The sequence below is a fragment of the Mustela putorius genome, unplaced genomic scaffold, assembly GCF_011764305.1.
Source record: "Mustela putorius furo isolate JIRA1106 unplaced genomic scaffold, ASM1176430v1.1 tig00003901_pilon_pilon_pilon, whole genome shotgun sequence".
Taxonomy (NCBI): Eukaryota; Metazoa; Chordata; class Mammalia; order Carnivora; family Mustelidae; genus Mustela; species Mustela putorius.
This window is the reverse complement of record NW_025422049.1, coordinates 19,860,039-19,884,473: the sequence shown is the minus strand read 5'-3', so window position 1 is coordinate 19,884,473 and position 24,435 is coordinate 19,860,039. Positions and strand designations below refer to the sequence as shown.

At 35.2% G+C, this 24,435-nt stretch overlaps 1 protein-coding gene across 4 annotated transcripts in view; it reads left to right on the top strand.

The window, feature by feature from the left end:
* NRK (Nik related kinase) overlaps nt 1–6,655 on the top strand; it is a 129,620-nt gene extending 122,965 nt beyond the window's left edge. For all 4 annotated transcript variants that reach the window (XM_045068310.1, XM_045068309.1, XM_045068308.1 and 1 more), the window contains 2 exons: nt 1,998–2,137; nt 3,512–6,655. In XM_045068310.1, the coding sequence (XP_044924245.1) occupies nt 1,998–2,137; nt 3,512–3,607 (236 nt within the window). In that variant the 3' untranslated portion in view covers nt 3,608–6,655. The remainder of the gene's footprint in view (nt 1–1,997; nt 2,138–3,511) is intronic.
* The last annotated feature ends 17,780 nt before the right edge of the window (nt 6,656–24,435 follow it).

Genomic DNA, 24,435 nt, shown 5'->3' with positions numbered 1-24,435 from the left:
TATAAAATAAAAACCATTTTATATAAGCATATAATAAATGCTTATAACTGACAGAAAAAGAAACTGAAGATAACAAATCTTGTTCTAACCTTTACAGTGCTATTTTGTGATCAGTATGTTAATCAGAAATTGAAATAAAGAAATTCAGTTCAAATGGGAAACTGAGCAAACCTCTATGTTTATGCCACTAGACACTCATAGGAATCAAAGAGGTCTTAAAATGTCATCTGGTAAGCTCTTGTCCTTAGGCAGAACAATTTCTGACCTAAAACAAAAAGCTATTTTAAGTTGAAAGGATTTAAAACACATCTCTCTCTATGTAAATAAATTATAGCACTATAGGAATGTGATATTTTGGTTTGTGTATTAAGGATATTTTGAGAATATACTAAGGACTGTAGTATAACATTTATATTAAGGAAATCAATTCCCCTTTCTGTCTAAAAACAACTGCTTTGCTATTTAAAACTAACCTAGATCCAGATTTCCCCAATCTAAAATTTATATTTCTTGAGATATAATAGATATTTTCAATAATAAGATCATTGCTTTGTAATTTCAAACAAATATATAGAAGCATAGCAATCACAGCAGGTGTCACTAAGCATTCTCATTCCAAATCATTGGATCCCACTTCATAAGCAAGCTAACTCAGTCGCTAGGTTAAATGGCAAATTAATGTTTTTTAGAATTAAAGTAGAAATTATGTGTTGTCATATGAACAGTGTGTTTGGACTCAGCAGGTATTAAATTTATAATTTTTTGGTCTGTGTGGTTGTTGACAAAATACCAATTTTAATGAACTATTCACATAGGTGATAAAAATAAGTGAAACCATATGTTAATTGACTTTCTTTGTTTGACTTACTTCACTCAGCATAATCTCCTCCAATCCCATCCATGTTGATGCAAAATTTGGGGGAATGGGTGAGCCTGGTGATGAATATTAAGGAGGGCATGGATTGCATGGAGCACTGAGTGTTATATGCAAAAAAGGAACCACAGAACTCTACATCAAGAACGATGTACTGTGTGGTGACTAACATAACACAATCAAAAATATTGATATTATTTTAAATAGAAGATTGAATTTATTTATGGAAATTTACTTTCCTATGAGGTATAGGAAAAAAAATCAACTTAAAAGCTAAGCATTTAATGATAATACTGCTCCCTGTGTCAGAAAATACCTCACAGAATCAGCGGAGTATGTGGTTATTTACATAATTAGGTTTTCTACTTTAAGGCAATTGTCATTTTTTTTAATTGAAGCATAGTTGACATACAATGGCATATTAGTTTCAAATACACAACATGGTGATTTTATAATTCTATGCACTATTCAGTGCTCACCATGATAAGTGTAGTCACAATTGTCAACATCCATTTGTCATAATCTTTATTGTTACCACATAGGTGACACAAGGTCCAAAAGTTTAAACCTTAATAAAATTTTCTGAGTCAGACTCAGCCTAAACAGTATCAAATTAGGTTTAGTTATGCTTATAATGGGGTCATTCATTGACTTGAATTAGAGTTGCTAAAGTCATTATCTGAACAAGTCATTTTTAACAGTTTTAATTTTGAAGTTAGTAGGGTTTTTATGTATGTCACTTGAGCACAAATAAAAGCCCTTATGAAATGCTTTACCTCAACTAAACTGGAAAATAAATGGCTGTTAGTGGATTTTACTTTCTACACACAGGGTAAAATTAATGGTTATCTTTTCCTGTGGTGTTAGGGAATAGGAATATAAAAACACATTAAGATCCAGTTATTCACTGTTGGTCACAATTTTAACAGTGGATAGCTTGCTTGAATACCACTGCTGAAAAGCATAATGGTGAAATGATTAACTGTAGAAGGAGGAAAATCAGAATGTGTTTACCTGCACTGTAATAATGAGCATCTTAATAGTCAAATGTTGACTGTGGTTATAATTTGCTATTACTAATAGAAAAAATTGTATTTTTCTGATTTTTACATTTTTCCTATAGCTGTTGAGTGTACACAGCGAACCACAGGATGGGGCCAAAGGGCCATTGAAGTCCGCTCTTTGCAGTCAAGAGTTCTGGAAAGTGAACTGAAGCGCAGGTCAATTAAGAAACTGAGATTTCTGTGTATCCGAGGTGATAAGGTATTGTTTATATCTTCCAGTTAAAGCAAAAATAAAGCAGGCAATGAAAATTAAGTAAGAAAATCCTTCTCCTAAAAAAAAAGAAAGAAAATCCTTTTCCTTCTGGCCATAAATATATTTGTGGTATAATTCCCAAATTGGCAAACTATTGATAAAAACAAGTTTTCATTTTGCAGTAGAATATCCCATTTTACAGGAAATAAAAATAAATTGAAATTTGTCAATTATTTGTGTAATGTGATCAGTTTCAACGATCAATTCAGATAGTTTCAATGGAAAATATGCTTTGTATGAAATCATTACAGTCTCTACATACAATGAGAAATAATAGCATGAAAAAATAATGCTAATAAAACTAGGAAACATCCACATTTTGAAATGATTGCAGAGGATTCAAACTAACACCAAAACAAGCAAGGTAAAGCATTGTGCATGAAGAAAAGTACTCGTTTGCAGTGTGAAGGAATTTAATGGGAAGAACCAGTGTTCAAGGTCAGATAGACTTAGCATGCAGTCCCAACTCTGTCACCTAGCAAGGTGTAAGAACCTGGAAATTTGATTAATCTTCTTGAGTTATAGTTCCTTCATCTCCAAAATGAAAATATTAATAACTCCTCTGGTAATAATTTTGAAAATTAATGATAATGTATACATAGTGAGCGTCTCACAGATTGCCTGGCACATAAAATGTGTTAAGTCAAGGGTAGCTAGTGTTATCATTGCTATCATCATCAGTATCAAAACCCTTCCAAGTATATTCATTGTGGATGTGGAAAACCTTACTCCTGAAAAGAAGACCTCTGTTTGCTATTTATGTTCATGCTCTGTTTTAATTTTCTTTAAGGCACAGACCATATTCATAAGACATGTTCCTCTCTAAGCTGGTTAGTTTAACTCAATATCATTCTATTGATGTCAGCCCATTTCACTGAAATAGAAAATCTCTCACCAAGTAGGAAATTTCAGTGGCCTCTTAAATACCAGCAACAATGGTAAACAACATCAAATAATTTAATCATTTCCTTATACTAAAAGAAAAAGTAAAGCCAACTTGAGTTTTAAACCAAATGGAATCCTTAAACAAAACTAATCAAGAATGTCCGCAGATGAGTGCCACACCAAAACTTAATTTTATTTAAACCATATGAAGTACCATTCAATAGAATATGGTATGATTGTTTTTTTAATATATAATTTAGATTTCATACCAATTTAAAGTCTTGTTCTTTCAGTAAATCCTGTTCAGTAAACAGTATGGCTTAATATTTTAATTTGTTAATGTGGAATAATTTCTAATTATAGTTCTATCTGTCATGTATCAGGTTACAAGATATTAAATATTTACTGATGGTGTCTTTTTTTCTCTTTTTAAAGCTATTCTTTACCTCTACCCTGCGTAATCGCCACAGCCGGGTTTACTTCATGACCCTTGGAAAACTTGAAGAGCTCCAAAGCAATTATGGTGTTTAAAAGGTTCCAATGATATATTACAACATTTACAAACATCATAAATATACAATTTACATCTTAAAATTTCTGAGATTAAATAAACATTCAGTTTTATTGTTAGGGAAAAATTAAATCAGATACTTTACTTTTAATGTAGCACAAAATAGTTCTAATGAGAAATGCATCTTTATATATAAAATTAACTATAGCAAGCTCTATGTACTCCAATGGTGTACGATATCTTTTGCACAAACTTTGTAACTTTTGTTACTGTGAATTCAAATATTACTCTTTGGACAGTTTGGACAGTATCTACATTCAGATTTTTCTACATGGAGTAAAGAAACTTGTAATGACTTAGGTTCCAAATAGCTTTCAAAATAACTGGCCCTGAGTGAGGTTTTTCAGAAAAAAATAAAAATGACCACAAACAATATGCACATTTGTAAAGTCATATAAAGAACCAAAGTTTAGATTATTAAGTGAAAATAATAAGGACTATGCTATAAACCAGACTAAGGCTAAACAACCTGCATGCCTGGAGAAAACTGCAGTGATAAACGGGAAAAGGCCACCCATTCTTACTGTTCTTTGTCAGTTAAACTCCCAGTCCATGACCAGTTGTGCTTTTTCATTACCATGTTAAGCTGGTTTCCTCCTGATAAGGAGGAAGAAACTCTTAGATGCTTGATTTTCCTCACAAGCCCTGAAGATGTGCAATCGCTGTTAAAAAAAACAAAAAAACAAAACCAACACCAAATAATAACCCTCGCAACCCTGAATACAGGACTGAATTCCTATACACATGTACTGTACAAAGAGTTTTTAAAAATACGTTAAAGTAGGTGTCAAATTCTAACCCCCAAAGACAGATTGGTTGATTTATCAAAATTTTTATTTGGCCAACAGTGGGACCATCAGACAATGTAGGATATTTTCCCCAACCTAGATTAAACCATATAAAAGTTTCCCCCAGTTATAAAGAAAAAGAACAAAATGTAACCACAAAAACCTTGGCTGCTAATACTTATGTTTTTCCTATTTCTATTTCTGTAAAATCAGAAATTAATCTAAAAGTGATAAATCTACATACTGAAACTTAATGTTTAGGTAAAGAAAGAAAAGAAATGAAAAGAAAAAAAAGAAGAAAGATTTTGAAAAAAAGTATAACTTTCATCAAATTTAGAGTAGTGAAAACCATGCTAATCCATCACCCAATATGTTATAGATGCCATAGATAGGTGGTGACTGCTACCTGGTGAAAAGCATAATTTCTGCAATATCCATCCTCAATAGCATGGTTAGTTCTGGGGCAATAGAGAAGCAACAGAACTACCGCAAAGTATACCTCAGTATAATTCCTCTAGTTCTGCTTCATAAGTATGAAGGCAGGCTAGTGGGATAATAATTTTCAAACTACCTGGTTAACCAAAATACAAAAACAGCTGACTGTGTGTGATTTCAAGATAGCACATTATTTCTTGACACCTTGGTGCCAAGAATGACGATTTGGATTTTCCTAACAACTTATGTCAAGAGTATAGTCTCTCAAATGAGAATTTAGGAGAACCTAAATCCATGAAAGAAAGAAATAAATGTGATTCACATTTCTGTTACTGTGACACAATAATGTGATCCTAAAACTGGCTTATCCTTGAGTGTTTACAACTCGAATGATTTTTTAAATGCAGTAGTTTAAAGAGAAAACAAACATTTATGTCAAATTATTTCCTTAGAAGTAGTATTCATTACTATAAATTTGTACACCAATAAGCCATGGGGAACTTTGTGCAAGTACCTCATTGCTGAGCAAATGGAGCTTGCTATGTTTGAATTTCAGAAAATTTTCTCATTTAAGTAGTGTGTAGAATCAAGTTTTTTAAGAATACATTTTTTTCTTCATAATATTTACTTAAAGTTAAGATTAAAAGATAAGTTTTATCTTAAAGTCATATTTTTAAGGCAGTAAGTCAGTAAACTATTTTAGGAAGCCAACTCCCATTGTGCTTTGTGGCTGTTATTCTAGTAAACAGAGACCAGTGTGAACTGAATCTACAGAGATGTCCCAAAGTAAACAAACAAGAAAAATTGCAGATGTGTAACTGAACTTTAAAGTATGGGGTGTTAATGAAGAAAGGAGGCTGGGCACATATCATGAAGGGAGATTGAAATCTGGAGTAGCTCAATAGAAAGGATTGAAAATATTTAAAGTGGTTCATGAGTAATGAATATTCCCAATTTTGCTGTTACTTTATCTGGATTTTTTATATTCTTTGCCAGCTGAAACAAGAAAGTGAAGAGATAATTAAATTTTATAGTCAGTGCACAATAATAGAAGAAATTACGTCTATACCTCACTTTGTAGATGAGTACATGGAAGCCCCAGCTCTTTACAGAAGCAATGAAGGGGGACTCCTGCCCAACCAATTCCCCAGCTGTATGATTGAAACATGAAAGTTCTAGCAAGTTGTGAGTAGCACTGAGACAGAACACAGTTTTATTTTAGTGTACTTTAGTTTTTACACTAATGCCCTTGTTCAGAATAAAAGGCACTGTTCAAAATATTTGAAAACTAGAAAATGAATATGAGAAGAGTTGACAAGAAAAGCTCTGAGTGATTAGGTCTGTTGAAGTAAGCTAAGAGCCCCAGAGGAAAAGTAAGAAAGGATAATCATTTAGATAGTAAAATAGGAAAAGCAGAAATTATACATGGGCACATACACACATGTACACATATATTCATACACACAAACCATTAGAATGCATAATCTTTAATATGTTTAGTGCTACCAGTATCTAGAGAAAATGACCACGAGGTATTTTCTGTGAAAACTACTTTAATTGAAACAGTATTCATAAAACTAGGAATAATGCCACATGCATTCAACGGGATCTTTTAAATATCTTCAATTCTTTTTTAAAAATGTACCTATTTAAATCAATTTGTATTCAGGCTGTGCTTTAACTTTAAAAATTATTGAAATAATCTTTGAGACTGTTAATTGTTTCATTAGAAAATCTGCAATGAACCGTTGTTCAACCTCAAAAATAAACATTTTTTTAAAATTATTGAATGATATCATTATTTGAAATACTTTTGTCAATGCATCAGAATTCGGATTTGTTCAGGGACTCTATATTTCTTTAAAGTATGTAATAAGGCACTGATTGGAGGATGTTAGGGGTTTTACTTGTTGTTCCATTAGGAATGCTGGCTAAGGAGGGCTATATTGATATGACTCAAATTTTTCTAGGTACAATTGTGGAATGAGAAACCAATTCATTTTCCTCAAAATGTGTGGGACTTTACAGAGACAAACAGCATTACACAGCATAGGTAAAACCCAAGGAAATTTTTATCTGGCCCCCTTCCCCTCCCATCCCAGTGTCTTGAAGTCCAGTGGAGAAGTAAGAGGAGAAAACTTTTATATAAAGAGAGAAGTAAAAGATTCATAGTTTTGGGGCACCTGGGTGGTTCAGTGGATTAAGCCTCTGCTTTTGGCTCAGATCATGGTCTCAGGGACCTGGGATTGAACCCCTCATGGAGCTCTCTGCTCAGCAGGGAGCCTGCATCCCCCTCTCTCTCTGCCTACCTCTCTGCCTACTTGTGATCTCTCTGTCAAATAAATAAAATCTTTTTTAAAAAGATTGATAGTATCTTAGCATTCAAGAAAGTGTTTAGTGCAGACTGATTTTGGAAAATGGAAAATGGATTAATTATGGCAGGTTGTCAAGGAGGTAAGAGGAATGACACTTCTTTCAGCAGATCACAGAAGCATTAGAATAATGGTCTCATGAGTATTTTATTGTCTTAGAACATTCCAGAGAAAAGTTTATCAAGCTTCCCCATTAGGGCCAGCTGGGTGTGGTGCTAATTTGTCAAGTGTGTCAAGTCATCCACGAGTTGGGTTACCTGGACATGATAAGCTCATCCAGGGTTTCAGAGTCTAAATTCAAAGTGCTTCTTTGATCAAACTAACCATTAAGCTTAATACATCGTGCCCACATGGAGGACATTAGGAGAAGGAAAGGAAATGTGAATTGGGAGACAAAGCATGAGAGACTATGGAGTCTAAGAAACAAACTAAGGGTTTCGAAAGGGAAGAGGTTGGGGGATGGTGGGTATTAAGGATGGCACATATTACATGCAGCACTGGGTGTAGTGCATAAATAATAAACCTTGGAACACTGAAAAAATATTAAAAAATATATAGTGCCCACAGGCTTCAATTATTTTAAGGGGCAGTGAGCCAGGGAATAAAAATATCATCACAGATTGGAATTAGAATGGGTAGGGGGACAACCCCAGGCTGAAAGAGGGCATTATCATAGGAACACTTTACCAAAGCATAGGGATAGAGTAGGCCATGAGTAGAAGTTGCTATTAATAACTTTATCATTCTCAAATGGACCAGTGGGTTTACAGGTTCCAAGACTGCAAATCTATTAACTGAACCTTTTCCAACATTATGATTACCAGTATAATAGCACCTTTTTATTTATAGAGACTTTGGACATCACTTAAGAATACTCTGGCTCCTGAAGGTAATAAAGGCATTGAGTATAGCTACTCTTTAATTCCAAAAATTGAGAAGAAGGTAGCTAATGAATTAAAGGCCAATCATGTTTCAGAAAACATTGTCATATGTCATGTTTTATGTTTTTCATAACCATTTCAACAGATTAAAAATAGTTCCTGAAGGAGCAAAATTTATTCTATATAGACTTTTATTTTTAGAAGCTAGTACACACCCTACTTTGTAGATGAATACAAAATCAGGTTGGGGATTAACTTTTTCTAAATGCTTTGCCACCCTATATGTCAAATTGCCTTGTTTGGTGCTTAGCATACAGCAAAGACATAAAAACATGAGTTGAAAAGGAAAAGGGGATATTTGTTTTTGCCTTGATTGTCCTTAACTATTTTATCTATAACAGTTTAAAAGTAAAATGCACATATCCATTTGTTTTATCAATATACCATCTGTATCTGGTGACCAAAAGAGTAATGACCTATTTTGGGTAATTTCAAATGATTTTACCCTTCAAACCTGAAATGAAACAAAGAATAAGGCAAAATAAAATTTAAAGTGTTTTCTCAAGTTTTGTTTACCGTTATTTTTTGAAGTTTCATTTTTTGTTTTTTATTAAAGTATAATTCAGATACAGTATTGTATTAGTTTCAGGTGTACAACGCAGTGATTTAACAATTCTGTACATTAGTCAGTACTCATCACAGTAAGTGTACTTTTTTTTAAAAAGATTTTTATTTATTTGACAGAGAGAGAGATCACAAGTAGGCAGAGAGAGAGAGGGGGAAGCAGGCTCCCTGCTGAGCAGAGAGCCTGATGCAGGGCTTGATCCCAGGACCCTGAGATCATGACCTAAGCCGAAGGCAGTGGGCTTAATCCACTGAGACTCCCAGGTGTCCCCACAGTTAGTGTACTCTAAATCCCCTTCATAACCACCCTCAGCATTACGTTTAAAGGCAACACATGAGAGGCCACTATGCCTCTTTAGTAATTACCCAAAGGTCATAAGTAATGACAAAGATTGTTTAATAACATAAAAACAAGCCATTTGACTGGCTGTTTTGTACAAATATTTGTTTTTAATGTAATTCTTCATAAGATTGACTCTATGTTATATCACCTTAAGGCATATTTAAGGGTCATCAAACCTTGTCAATATACTTTTTGATCTCAAAATTTTAAGTTATGTTCTCAAAGATACATATCAAATCCCAGGAATTCCCTGAATGTACATTTTGAGCATATGCAGTATATCTGACTTGCAGGTAGACAGATAGCCATTAAAATGCATGACAAATCGGACCTTTTTTCCAGAAGTTTAAAGGAAAGCATGCAACACCATGGAGTGAGAATTGCAAGTGAAGGGAATCAGAAATGAATACAATAAATTTCAAAGCAAATTATACTACTCACAGAACTAAAACAAACAATCCTAAAATTAATATGGAACCACAAAAGACCCCAAATAGCCAAAGCAATCTAGAAAAAGAAAGCAAAGCTGGAAGCACCACAATTATAGACTTCAAGTTATATTAGTCATGAAAATCTTCTCTCTACTAAAATTAATATTATATGACAGAATGGAAAAATAAGTGCTTAATTTGAAAAAAAAAATGGGCAGAAGACATGAACAGACATTTCTCCAAAGATATTCAGATGTCCAACAGACACATTAAACAATATTCAACATCACTCATCATCAAGGGAATGCGAATCAAAACTACAATGAGATATACCACCTCACAACTCTCAGAATGGCTAAAATCAAAAGCACAAGAAATAAGTGTTGTGAGGATATAGAGAAAAAGGAATCATCGTGTGCTGTTGGTGGGAATGCAAACTGGTGCAGCTACCATGGAAAATGGTATGGAAGTCCTCAAAACATTGAAAATAGAGCTACCCAACAATCCAGTAATTACACTACTGGATATTTATCCCCAAAACACAAAAACACTAATTCAGGGGGAGGAGTCAAGATGGCGGAGAAGTAGCAGGCTGAGACTACTTCAGCTAGCAGGAGATCAGCTAGATAGCTTATCTAAAGATTGCAAACACCTGAAAATCCATCGGCAGATTGAAGAGAAGAACAACAATTCTAGAAACAGAAAAACAAACACTTTCTGAAAGGTAGGACTGGCGGAGAAGTGAATTCAAAGTGACGGGAAGATAGACCCTGGGGGAGGGCTGGCTCCCGGCAAGCGGCGGAGCAACAGAGCACAAAATCAGGACTTTTAAAAGTCTTCCACTGAGGGACATGGCTCCAGAGGCTGAACCAGGGTGAAGCCCACGCGGAGTCAGCGTTGCCTCAGGTCCTGCAGGGTGACAGAAGGTTCGGGGGTGTCTGAGTGTCGCAGAGCTTGCGGGTATTGGAACGGGGAAGACAGCTACAGAGACAGAGCTGACAGTAAGCTCCCAGCTCGGTGTTACCTTGAACCAGCCGCAGGCTCAGTGAGCTCAGAGCGCAGCCAGAGGTCAGACAGACGGGAGTAACTGGGCGCTGTTCTCTAAGGGCACACTAAGGAGTGGGGCCCCAGGCTCTCTCCGGGCCAGAGACCAGGAGGCCGCCTTTTGTATTCCTGTCCTCTGGAACTCTACAGAAAGCACTCAGGGAACAAAAGCTTCTGAAAGCAAACCCGAGCAGATTACTCATTCCGACCCCTGGTAAGGGCTGTGCAATTCTGCCTGGGGCAAAGACACTTGAGAATCACTACACCAGGCCCCTCCCCCAGAAGATCAACAAGAAATCCAGCCAAGACCAAGTTCACCTACCAAGGAGTGCAGTTTCAATACCAAGGAGAGCAGCAGAATTCCAGAGGAGGAGAAAGCAAAGCACGGAACTCACGGCTTTCTCCCTGTGATTTTTTAGTCTTGCAGTTAATTTAATTTTGTTCTTTTTCATTTTTTTTCTCTTCTTCTGCTAAAATTTTTTTAACTTTTACCCTTTTCTTTTTTAGCGTTTTTTAACTAGTTTAATATACATATTTTTTCTTTTTTATACTTTTCTTTATTCATTTTCTTTTGTTAATTCTTTTCATTTTTTTTTCTTCTTTTCTTTCTTTCTTTTTGAAACTCTTTTTATCCCCTTTCTCCCCCCTCACGATTTGGGATCTCTTCTGATTTGGTTAAAGCATATTTTCCTGCAGTTGTTGCCACCCTTTTAGTATTTTACTTGCTCTTTCATATACTCTTATCTGGACAAAATGACAAGGCAGAAAAATTACCACAATAAAAGAACAAGCGGCAGTACCGAAGGCTAGGGACCTAATCAATACAAACATTGGTAATATGTCATATCTAGAGTTCAGAATGACAATTCTCAAGATTCTAGCTGGGCTCGAAAAAGGCATGGAAGATATTAGAGAAACCCTCTCAGGAGATATAAAAGCCCTCTCTGGAGAAATAAAAGAACTAAAATCTAACCAAGTTGAAATCAAAAAATCTATTAATGAGGTGCAATAAAAAATGGAGGCTCTCACCGCTAGGATAAATGAGTCAGAAGAAAGAATTAGCGATATAGAAGACCAAATGACAGAGACTAAAGAAGCTGAGCAAAAGAGGGACAAACAGCTACTGGACCACGAGGGGAGAATTCAAGAGATAAGTGACACCATAAGATGAAACAACATTAGAATATTGGGATTCCAGAAGAAGAAGAAAGAGAGAAGGGAGCAGAAGGTATACTGGAGAGAATTATTGGGGAGAATTTCCCCAATATGGCAAAGGGAAAGAGTATCAAAATTCAGGAGGTTCAGAGAACGCCCCTCAAAATCAATAAGAATAGGCTCACACCCCGTCACCTAATAGTAAAATTAACAAGTCTTAGTGACAAAGAGAAAATCCTGAAAGCAGCCCGGGAAAAGAAGTCTGTAACATACAATGGTAAAAAATATTAGATTCGCAGCTGACTCATCCACAGAGACCTGGCAGGCCAGAAAGAGCTGGCATGATATTTCAGAGCACTAAATGAGAAAAACATGCAGCCAAGAATACTATATCCAGCTAGGCTATCATTGAAAATAGAAGGAGAGATTAAAGCTTCCAGGACAAACAAAAACGGAAAGAATTTGCAAACACCAAACCAGCTCTACAGGAAGTATTGAAAGGGGTCCTCTAAGCAAAGAGAGAATCTACAAGTGGTAGATCAGAAAGGAACATAGACCATATACAGTAACAGTCACCTTACAGGCAATACAATGGCACTAAATTCATATCTCTCAATAGTTACCCTGAATGTTAATGGGCTAAATGCCCCAATCAAAAGACACAGGGTATCAGAATGGATAAAAAAAAACAAAACCCATCTATATGTTGCCTCCAAGAAACTCATTTTAAGCCCGAAGACACCTCCAGATTTAAAGTGAGGGGGTGGAAAAGAATTTACCATGCTAATGGACATCAGAAGAAAGCAGGCGTGGCAATCCTTATATCAGATCAATTAGATTTTAAGCCAAAGACTATAATAAGAGATGAGGAAGGACAATATATCATACTCAAAGGGTCTGTCCAACAAGAAGATCTAACAACTTTGGTTCAACATCCGCAAATCAGTCAATGTGATACAACACATCAATAAAAGAAAGACCAAGAACCATATGATACTCTCAATAGATGCTGAAAAAGCATTTGACAAAGTACAGCATCCCTTCCTGATCAAAACTCTTCAACGTGTAGGGATAGAGGGCACATACCTCAATATCATCAAAGCCATCTATGAAAAACCCACCGCAAATATCATTCTCAATGGAGAAAAACTAAAAGCTTTTCTGCTAAGATCAGGAACACAGCAGGGATATCCATTATCACCACTGCTATTCAACATAGTACTAGAAGTCCTAGCCTCATCAATCAGACAACAAAAGGAAATTAAAGGCATCCAAATCGGCAAAGAAGTCAAATTATCACTCTTTGCAGATGATATGATACTATATGTGTAAAACCCAAAAGACTCCACTCCAAAACTGCTAGAACTTGTACAGGAATTCAGTAAAGTGTCAGGATATAAAATCAATGCACAGAAATCAGTTGCATTTCTCTACACCAACAATAAGAAAGAAGAAAGAGAAATTAAGGATTCAATCCCATTTACAATTGCACCCCAAACCATAAGATACCTAGGAATAAACCTAACCAAAGAGGCTCAGAATCTATACTCAGAAGACTATAAGGTACTCATGAAAGAAATTGAGGAAGACACAAAGAAATGGAAAAATATCCCATGCTCCTGGATTGGAAGAATAAATATTGTGAAAATGTCTATGCTACCTAAAGCAATCTACACATTTAATGCAATTCCTATCAAAGTACCATCCATCTTTTTCAAAGAAATGGAACAAATAATTCTAAAATTTATATGGAACCAGAAAAGACCTCGAATAGCCAAAGGGATATTGCAAAAGAAATCCAAAGTTGGTCGCATCACAATTCTGGACTTCAAGCTCTATTACAAAGCTGTCATCATCATGACAGCATGGTACTGGCACAAAACCGACACATAGATCAATGGAACAGAATAGAGAGCCCAGAAATAGACCCTCAACTCTACAGTCAACTAATCTTCAACAAAGCAGGAAAGAATGTCCAATGGAAAAAAGACAGTCTCTTCAATAAAGGGTGTTTCGGAAAATTGGACATGCAGAAAAATGAAATCAGACCATTTCCTTACACCACACACAAAAATAGACTCAAAATGGATGAAGGACCTCAATGTGCGAAAGGAATCCATCAAAATCCTTGAGGAGAACACAGGCAGCAACCTCTTCGACCTCAGCCCCAACAACTTCTTCCTGGGAACATCACCAAAGGCAAGGGAAGCAAGGGCAAAAATGAACTATTGGGATTTCATCAAGATCAAAAGCTTTTGCACAGCAAAGGAAACAGTTAACAAAATCAAAAGACAACTGACAGAATGGGAGAAGATATTTGCAAACGACCTATCAGATAAAGGACTAGTGTCCAGAATCTATAAAGAACTTAGCAAACTCAACACCCAAAGAACAAATAATCCAATCAAGAAATGGGCAGAGGACATGAACAGACATTTCTGCAAAGAAGACATCCAGATGGCCAACAGACACATGAAAAAGTGCTCCATATCACTTGGCATCAGGGAAATACAAATCAAAACCACAATGAGATATCACCTCACAGCAGTCAGAATGGCTAAAATCAACAAGTCAGGAAACGACAGATGCTGGCAAGGATGCGGAGAAAGGGGAACCCTCCTACACTGTTGGTGGGAATGCAAGCTGGTACAACCACTCTGGAAAACAGCATGGAGTTTCCTCAAAATGTTGAAAAGAGAACTGCCCTATGACCTAGCAAATGCACTACTGGGTATTTACCCTAAAGATACAAACGTGGTGATCCAAATGGGCACGTGCATCTGAATGTTTATAACAGCAATGTCCACAATAGCCAAACTATGGAAAGAACCTAGATGTCCATCAACAGATGAATGGATCAAGAATTGGTATATATACACAATGGAATACTATGCAGCCATGAAAAGAAATGAAATCTTGCCATTTGCAACAACATGGATAGAAATAGAGCGTATCATGCTTAGTGAAATAAGTCAAGCAGAGAAATACAACTATCATATGATCTCTCTGATATGAGGAAGTGGTGATGCAACATGGGGGCTTAAGTGGGTAGGAGAAGAATCAATGAAACAAGATGGGATTGGGAGGGAGACAAACCATAAGTGACTCTTAATCTCACAAAACAAACAGAGGGTTGCTGGGATAAGGGGGGTGGGGTTATGGACACTGGGGAGGGTATGTGCTTTGGCGAGTGCTGTGAAGTGTGTAAACCTGGCGATTCACAGACCTGTACCCCTGGGGATAAAAATATATGTTTATAAAAAATAAAAAATTAAAAAAAATCACTAATTCAAAGGGATAAATACACTCTTATGTTTATGGAAGCATATTTATTTATCTGTTTATTTTTTAAAATTTATTTTATTTTATTTTTTAAAGATTTTTATTTATTTATTTGTCAGAGCAAAAGCAGAGAAAGCTGCAGGCAGAGCAGGCAGAGGGAGAAACAGGCTCCCTGTTGAGCAAAGAGCCCGATGTGGGACTCAATCCCAGGACCTTGGGATCATGATCGGAGCTGAAGGCAGATACTTAAGCAACTGAGCCACGCAGGCATCCCAGAACCATTATTTATAATAGCCAAGATGTGGAACCAAGGTTAAGGATGTGAGATACACACACACACACACACACACACACACACACACACACAGGAATATTATTCAGTCACAGAAAAGAATGAATCCTTGCCATTTGCAACAACATGGATGGAGCTTGAGTGTATAATGCTAAACAAAATAAGTCAATTAGAGAAAGACAAATACCATATGATTTCACTCATATGTAGGATTTAAGAAACAAAATAATGAGCAGAGGAAAAGCAGTAAGAGAAACAAACCAAGAAATAGACTCTTAACTATAGAGAACAAAGTGATGGTTACCAAGAGGAAGGTGGATGGGGGGGGGAATGAAATAAGTGATGGGGATTAAAGAGTACACTTACCGTGATGAGCACCCAGTAATGTATAGAATTGTTGAATCACTGTATTGTACACTGGAAACTAATATAACATTGTACATTAATTATACTGGAATTAAAATTAAATACTTAATTAGGGTGCCTGAGTGGCTCTGTCAGTTAAGCCCTGCCTTCAACTTAGGTCATGATCCCATGGTCCTGAGATTGAGTCCCACATGGGGCTATTCACTTAATAGAGAGTCTGCTTCTCCCTCTCCCTCCATGATCTCTCTCTTGCTTTCACGCTCTCTCAAATAAATAAATAAAATCTTAAAAAAATTAATTAAGAAAGACATATCCAGGTGCCTGAGTGGCTCAGTGGGTTAAGCCTCTGCCTTAAGCTCAGGTCATGATCTCAGGGTCCTGGGATTGAGCCAGCATTTCGCTCTCTGCTCAGCAGGAAGCCTGTTTCCCTGCTCTCTCTCTGGCTGCTGCTCTGCCTACTGGTGATCTCTCTCTCTCTGTCTCAAATGAATAAATAAAATCTTTTTTAAAAAAATACTTATACCTGAAAGTGTAAAACATATTTGTGAATTTTACTCTACAAACTTGAATGTGAGAAAACCAAACCAAACCAAAACAAAACAAAACAAAAAAGAGAAAACAATAAATGGTTATTTGAACTCCCAACTCTTATCCAATCAGTCTAAGAGGAAATTTAATCTTAATAATTATTTGTACTTTCCTCATTCATCAATTAAGGTGGTACAAATGTCTGGAGAAGTCATGAAATTGAGGGGTACCCACTGGTCTATAGTCTACACTAGTCAATATTGATTTATTTAGTCATTTAGTCCCTTGCACTGACTCTAATACTTTTGTGTTATGTCTGGTCATGGAAGTATTTGGCAAATCAGGGAGTCCGGATAACTTGGGTCATATCTACTGTGTTCACACTACTTCCCTGGGTGCTGAGAGGGCATGAATCCATGCTGTTTTAGTAACCCTAATTCCTTATAACTTTCCTATGCCTGATGAATTTCTTTCTCTAATTTAACTCCTGTGTTTTTGTTCCCACCTCACCACTTACAAAATGTAATTACATCTTTCCCTTTCTTTCATGAGGATGACCTAACATGATTGTGTCAAAGAGCTTAGGCTTTAAAAAATCCAGCAAGAGATATTGAGAAAATTTTTGCTTTAAGCTCCACTATATAACCTCTGTACCTGCCCAAGGAAAACCCTCCATAAAATTGGAAAGAAAAACTCAGGGAGAACAAATTAAGACCACAATTATTTTATCCTGTCACCTACATATGAAAAAGAATTCAACTTAATGCAATCCAAAAAATGAAAATGTATTGCTATGATGAGGAAGTCCAGAAATTTCTAATCATCTCTCATTACCATCTCTACAAACTCCTTCCTCATACTCTGATACTTTCCTTTATGTCCTGTTGCAGCTTCTGAACCATTGTCCCTTCTAGATCATCATCCCTCCTTTCTCCTTGGTAGCCCCCACCTTTGAAACTCTTACTATCTGATGATATTATCCATTACCCCTTACTTGTTGCAGTCATCTATAGACCCCCACATCATTCCTCCTCATTCCTTAAAAACATTATCATTGCTGTCATTTACTCCAACACTACTAATTCTTAATAAAGTTAATATCTACTTAGCTGATTCTGCCAGTGTCCTTCCTCCTGTAATCCAAGACTTCCTACCCAAATAAACTTAACCCCATTATCTCAGCCACCTACTTCCACAAGAATATACTCTGGACTACATAATTACCAATAACCATACTTCTCTTATAACCTTATTTTCAATTGTCTCACTCTCATATCACTCATTTTTCCAGCTGACTCCCTCTATCACCAGACTCTGAAAATCCTTTGACCTCATATGCATCCACAGTCCATTGATTTTAACACATTTTTATTCCCCTTCACCCTTACTCAAAGAAGTTCTCACTCTCTTACTTAGCTACGATTTCATGGTGTATCAACCTAATCAATCTTTTGTATAGACCCTTAATTCTATAGCTTTTCTTGAGCTTGGTAAAATCACAAATATCTTTGAACTTTTCACCCCTTTCACACCCACATCTGTGCAGCTGGCTCTGGTTATGGAAAATACACAAGTGTGCTAACTTGTCTCATTTTTAATTCATGACTGTAAGCCACCAGTGGGCTGACAATGTCACCTAGTAACATGATACATTCCCTTAGTCCACTCACATCTAAGAAGATTAAAAATCCATACTTTTTCTTCTATCCCTAATCCACCAAAGTCTCCTTCCTCATTCTCATTTTCACCTAATGACCTCTATTCACACTTCACTAGAAAATAAAAATAACTTTCTTCTCTTACCTACCCACATATCAAATTAGTTTTATTCAGTTACTCTTACCCAGATCAGTTTTGTATTAATTTCAATCAGATTTTCATCCCCAGTACTCCATGCAAAGAGCTAAAGAGCTCTTCTCAATGTCATCAATGATCTCTACAATGTAAAATACAATGCTAACTCTTCCCAGTGCTCTTCTTTTTAACATATCAATAATTTTGACAAAATTGACCACTCTCTTTTCCTTGAAACAGTTTCTTCTCTTGGCTTCTGAGAGAACTCTCTTCTGATTTGTCTCCTACATCACTAATGCAGTTGATTGTGACTGTAGAAAAATATATGATTCTGCTAACTGGCCTCATTTCTTCTGGTCTTCTTTACTGGTTTCTTCTCATCTTTCTAACCTCTAAATATGATAGTATCTCAGGGCTCAGCTCTAGTATCTTATATCTCTTTATTTACAATTTCTCCATAGGTGATAGCACCTAGTCTCATATACTTTTTATGTCCTCTATCTATCCACTGACAACACCCAAATAATTATCTCTAATCTAAACTACCCCTCTGAGCTCCAGACTCATATATCCTACTGCTTGCATACCATAAAGTTTACCACTTTAAAGGGTATAATTCGTTGACTCTTAATATATTCATATATTGTGCAAATATCACCATAAACAAATTATAGAACATTTTATCACCCCCTGAAAGAAACCTTACACCCATTAGTGGTCATTCACCATTAACTCTCCAACCTTTCACAACCCTAGGCAACCATTAATATGCTATCTGTCTCTACATATCACCTATTCTGGACAGTATATATAAATGGAATTATACAATATGTGGTCTTTTATGATTGGATCTTTTCAATTAGCAAAATGTTTTTCAGGTTAATATATTTTATAGCATGTACTTCATTTCTTTTCTTGTTGAATAATATCCCATGGTATGAATATAATACATTTTATTTATCCACTTATCAGTTGATAGACATTTGGGATGTGCTACTTTGGACTATTACGAATAATGCTGAATATTCGTGCACATATTTTTGTGTGTATATGTTTTTATTGCTCTTGGGTATATACTTAAGAGTAGAATTTCTGAGGTGTGTGGTGGGTGACCTTATGCTTAACATTTTAGGATTTGTCAAACTGTTTTCTAAAACTGCTGCACCATTTTACATTCCCACCAACAAAGTATGAAGGCTTCGATTTCTCCACATCATAGAAAATACTTATTTTTTTAAATAATAGTCATTCTAATGTGTATGAAGTATTATTTCATTATAGTTTTGATATGCATTTCCCTAATGACTAATGATATATATCTTTGAGTGATATATATTCATATCCTTTGTCATTTTAATGAGGTCAGTTGCCTGTTTGAGTTGTAAAAATCCCTTATGTATTCTGGATCCAAGTCATTTAACAGATATGTAATTAGCATTTTTTTCTACCATTCCATGAGTAATCTTTTCATTTCATTATTGGTATCATATATACTACAGAAGTTTTTAATTTTGAAGAAGTCCAATTTATCTTTTTTTCTTTGGTTGCTGTGGTTTTGGTGTCATATCCAAAAAAATGTTGGAAATCCAATGTTATTAAGCTTTTCCCCTATGTTTTCTTTTAAGAATTTGATAGTTTCAGTCTTTATAGTTAGGTCTTTGATCCATTTTGAATTAATTTTTTGTATGATATGCAATAGAAGTCCAACTCCTTTATTTTTTTGTACCTGGATATCCAGTTATCTTAGAAACATATGTTGAACACACTTTCTCCAAATGAATTCTTATTTCCCATGTTAAAAATCAATGTACCAGAACTCTCAATTTCATGCCATTGCTCTCTATTTATGCCAGTACCATGCTATTTTAATTACTGTATAATATGTACTAAGTCTTTAAATTGGGAATGTGACTCTTCCATCCTTGCTCTTCTTTTTCAAGATTTTTTTTTGATCCCTTGTAATTCAGTATGCATTTTAAGGTTAGCTTTTCAATTTCTGAAAAAAATGGAAGCCAAGTGTTTCATAGGGATTGTTTTGAATATGTAGATCAACATGGAGAGTACTACTATATTAACAATGTTAAGTCCATCAATCTGTAACACAGATTGCCTTTCCACTTATTTCTGTCTTCTTTAATTTCATTCATTGATGTAGTTTAATGTGTACAAAGATTGTATTCCTTTGATTAAATATATCCCTAAGCATATCATTCTTTTTGATGCCATTGTAAATGAAATTTTTTCATAAGTTCCTTTTTATATCTATATTACCTGAAATACTAATTTTTTAATTTCTCAGTGAGCAAACTGCAAAGATTTATACCAGAGTTTTATTGACCAACCTAGCACTATATTGATTATATAACCATTTAATAACTGGCTAAAAACCTATTGTGTGCCAGGAACTTAATGTAAACAATAAAAAGACAGTTTTTCACATTTCATAGCACTAAGGGAGAGAAATATAGTATAAAAGTCATTTAAAAATTATTTTCATATTTGCACTTTCTAAGATTGTAAATAGTTAACTGCCAACATTACAAAAGAAGTAAATTTAGCTCAACCCAATTATCTCAAAACAAATCCAAAGAGAACAGTAAATATTTTTTTTTTTAATTTTTTATTTTTTATAAACATATATTTTTATCCCCAGGGGTACAGGTCTGTGAATCACCAGCTTTACACACTTCACAGCACTCACCAGATCACATACCCTCCCCAATGTCCATAATCCCACCCCCTTCTCCCAAACCCCCTCCCCCCGGCAACAATCAGTTTGTTTTGTGAGATTAAGAGTCACTTATGGTTTGTCTCCCTCCCAATCCCATCTTGTTTCATTTATTCTTCTTCTACCCACTTAAGCCTCCATGTTGCATCTCCACTTCCTCATATCAGGGAGATCATATGATAGTTGTCTTTCTCTGCTTGACTTATTTCGCTAAGCATGATACGCTCTAGTTCCATCCACGTCGTTGCAAATGGCAAGATTTCATTTCTTTTGATGGCTGCATAGTATTCCATTGTGTATATATACCACATCTTCTTGATCCATTCATCTGTTGATGGACATCTAGGTTCTTTCCATAGTTTGGCTATTGTGGACATTGCTGCTATAAACATTCGGGTGCATGTGTCCCTTTGGATCACTACATTTGTATCTTTAGGGTAAATACCCAATAGTGCAATTGCTGGGTCATAGGGCAGTTCTATTTTCAACATTTTGAGGAACCTCCATGCTGTTTTCCAGAGTGGCTGCACCAGCTTGCATTCCCACCAACAGTGTAGGAGGGTTCCCCTTTCTCCGCATCCTCGCCAGCATCTGTCATTTCCTGACTTGTTGATTTTAGCCATTCTGACTGGTGTGAGGTGATATCTCATTGTGGTTTTGATTTGTATTTCCCTGATGCCGAGTGATATGGAGCACTTTTTCATGTGTCTGTTCGCCATCTGGATGTCTTCTTTGCAGAAATGTCTGTTCATGTCTTCTGCCCATTTCTTGATTGGATTATTTGTTCCCAAGCGGATTACTCACCCCGGCCCCGGGTAAGGGCGGTGTAATTCCGCCTGGGGCAAAGACACTTGAGAATCACTACAACAGGCCCCTCCCCCAGAAGATCAACAAGAAATCCAGCCAAGACCAAGTTCACCTACCGAGAACAGTAAATATTTTTTAAATGTATGGAGAAGTAAAAGATTCACCAAAAGATAACTAAGCATATCTAGCAAAAGACAGCAATGAAAATTTATCTTCTGTAATACAAATTCAGCTACTACATTTAGTTTTTTGCAGTTTTTATAAGTGATATTGTTTGCAATTTTGTTTTCTAATTATTTCTTGCTACTGTATAGAAACAGAATTAAATTTTGTTTATTAACTTTGTTGTATCCTATCACCTTGTTAAATTAACTTAGTTTTAGGAGCTATTTGTAGATTCCTTAGGATTTATTATGTACACAAATATTTCATAATAAGGACAGTTACATTTAAAACTTTCTTTTTTATATAGTTTGTTGACTTCATGTGTTTATCTAGTATCTGGCAACTTTGTTGGATTCATTTATTTGATATAAGAGTTTGTGTAGAATCTTTATGATTTTTTATGTTTAAGACCATGTCATCTGTGAATAGAAATGATTTTACTTCTTCCTGTACAATTTGAATGCCTTTTACTTCCCAACATCCAAGTAAATCCCATTTGTGACAGCATATAATTTTTTTAACGATTTTATTTATTTATTTGACAGACAGAGATCACAAGTAGGCAGAGAGTCAGGCAGAGAGAGAGGAGGAAGCGGGCTCCCCACCGAGCAGAGAGCCCAATGTGGGGTGGGATCCCAGGACCCTGTGACCATGACCGCGACGGACCAGAAGGCAGAGGCTTTAACCCACCGAGCCACCCCGTGCGTAATTATTTTGATATGATTTTGAGTTAAGTTATCAAATATTTTGTTGACTATTTTTTTGTATTTAATTTCATGAGAAGTCTTCATCTATAGTTTTCATTTGGGGGTTGTGTTTATCTATCTTTGGTATCAGAATAATACTGACTTCATGAAATTATTTGGGGAGCATTTCCCCTCATCTATTTTCTGGAAGAAAATTTGCATAAGTGTGAATTCATTCAATGTTTGTCAAAATTATCCAGCAAAGCCATCTGGGCCTTAAAGATTTCTTTTTGGGTTGGAGGGGATGTTGAAATTATAAATTAAATTTCTTTAATGGTTATAGGGCTATTCAGATTATTTAATTTATCTTGGTTAAGTAATACTTTTGATTAGTTTATTGTTTTTGAGGAATGGCCCAATCCTTCTAAGGTGGTCATAGTATTCCCTTGTCGATTTAATGACTTAGTGATATTCCCTAACTCAATTTTGGTAGTGGTTATTTATGTCTTCTATCTCTTTCTTTTTTCAGTTTTACCAGAAGTTTCTCAATATTACTGCTTTTTGGAGAAACACGTTGTTTTATTGACTTTTTTTTAGTTTTCCAATTTTCACTTTCATTGATTCTTGCTCTTTTTTTTTCCTTGCTCTTATCTTTGTTATCTCTTTCATCTGCTTGCTATGGATTTATTTTGCTCTTCTTTTCCTATTTCCTTGATGTAAAAACTTACATTATGGATTTGAGACCTTCTTTTACTTCTACTGTAAGCATATAGTGCCATAAATATGTTAGGGCTTAATTCTGCAGTTTTATTATTTTCTCTGTTTCATCTACTTCTCTTTTTTTCTGTTTCTTCTTCCTTTCCTGTGTGTTTCTTGAATATTCTTAGGATTCCATCTTGATTTACTTATAATGATTTTTGTGTATTGCTTTGTATAATTTTTGTAGTGCTTAAACGGAGTATTAAAGTATATGTATGTGACTTATTATAGCCTATTTGGTCACGTGAAGTAAAATGTGGAAACCTTATTCCCAGATAGGTTGTTTTACCTTCCTCATTTGAAAATATCACTTAAAAATGGTGTTATAAAAATACCACTTAACAAATCGTGTTATAATCCTTTTAATTATCATTTATATATGATGATATGTAAATTATTTATCATTTCACATAATGATATCTAAACATCATTACAATTTATATAGCTCATGATGGAAGAAATACTTTATTGTATCATTATCTTTCTGCTCTTTCTTTTTTTCCTGAGTCTCCAGATTCTTTCTTGTATCATTTTCTTTCTGTTGGAAGAACTTCCTTTTTCTGATCTTAAGGTGTAGGTCTTCTAGAGACCAATTCTTTTAGTTGTCCTCAGTCCTACAGTTAATTTATTTATATCTTCATTTCTGAAGAACATTTTCACTAGATATAGAATCCAAAGTGGACAGTTCTTTCAGTGCCTGAAAGGCAGTTGTCATTTCCATTTGGCCTCCATGGTGTTAAGATGAAAAATCTCTCATTCTAGCTGATGCAACTCTATTGGTAACTCATTCTTTATCCCAGGATGTTTTCAAGACTTTTTGCTTTACATTTTGTTTTCAGAAAATTAATTATGCTATGTTTTGGGGTAGTTGTCTTTGACTTACCATTTTGAATTTTATTAAATTCTTGAATTTTTAGGCTTATACTCTTCACCATATTTGAGATGTTTTCAGTCATTATTTCTTTGCATTATTTTCCATTCCTCTCTTTCTCTCTCTTGTCCTTCTGCAACCCTGATAGTACAAGTGTTAGCTCTTTATTATTTTCCCACAAGTCCTTATGACTTTGTTCATTTTTATCTTTTTAGTCTATTTTCCTTTTATTGTTCAGTTTGAAGAAATTCTATTGACCTTTGCTCAAACTCACTGATTCTATTGCTGTCCTCTCCACTCCACACTTGAACCTATTTAGAATGTTTTTTAAAAATTTCTACAATTCCATTTTACAGTTCTATAATTTATTAGATTATTTTTATAAAATTTATCTCTTTCCTGAGATTTGCTAATCTTTCATTCATTTCAAGAAAATT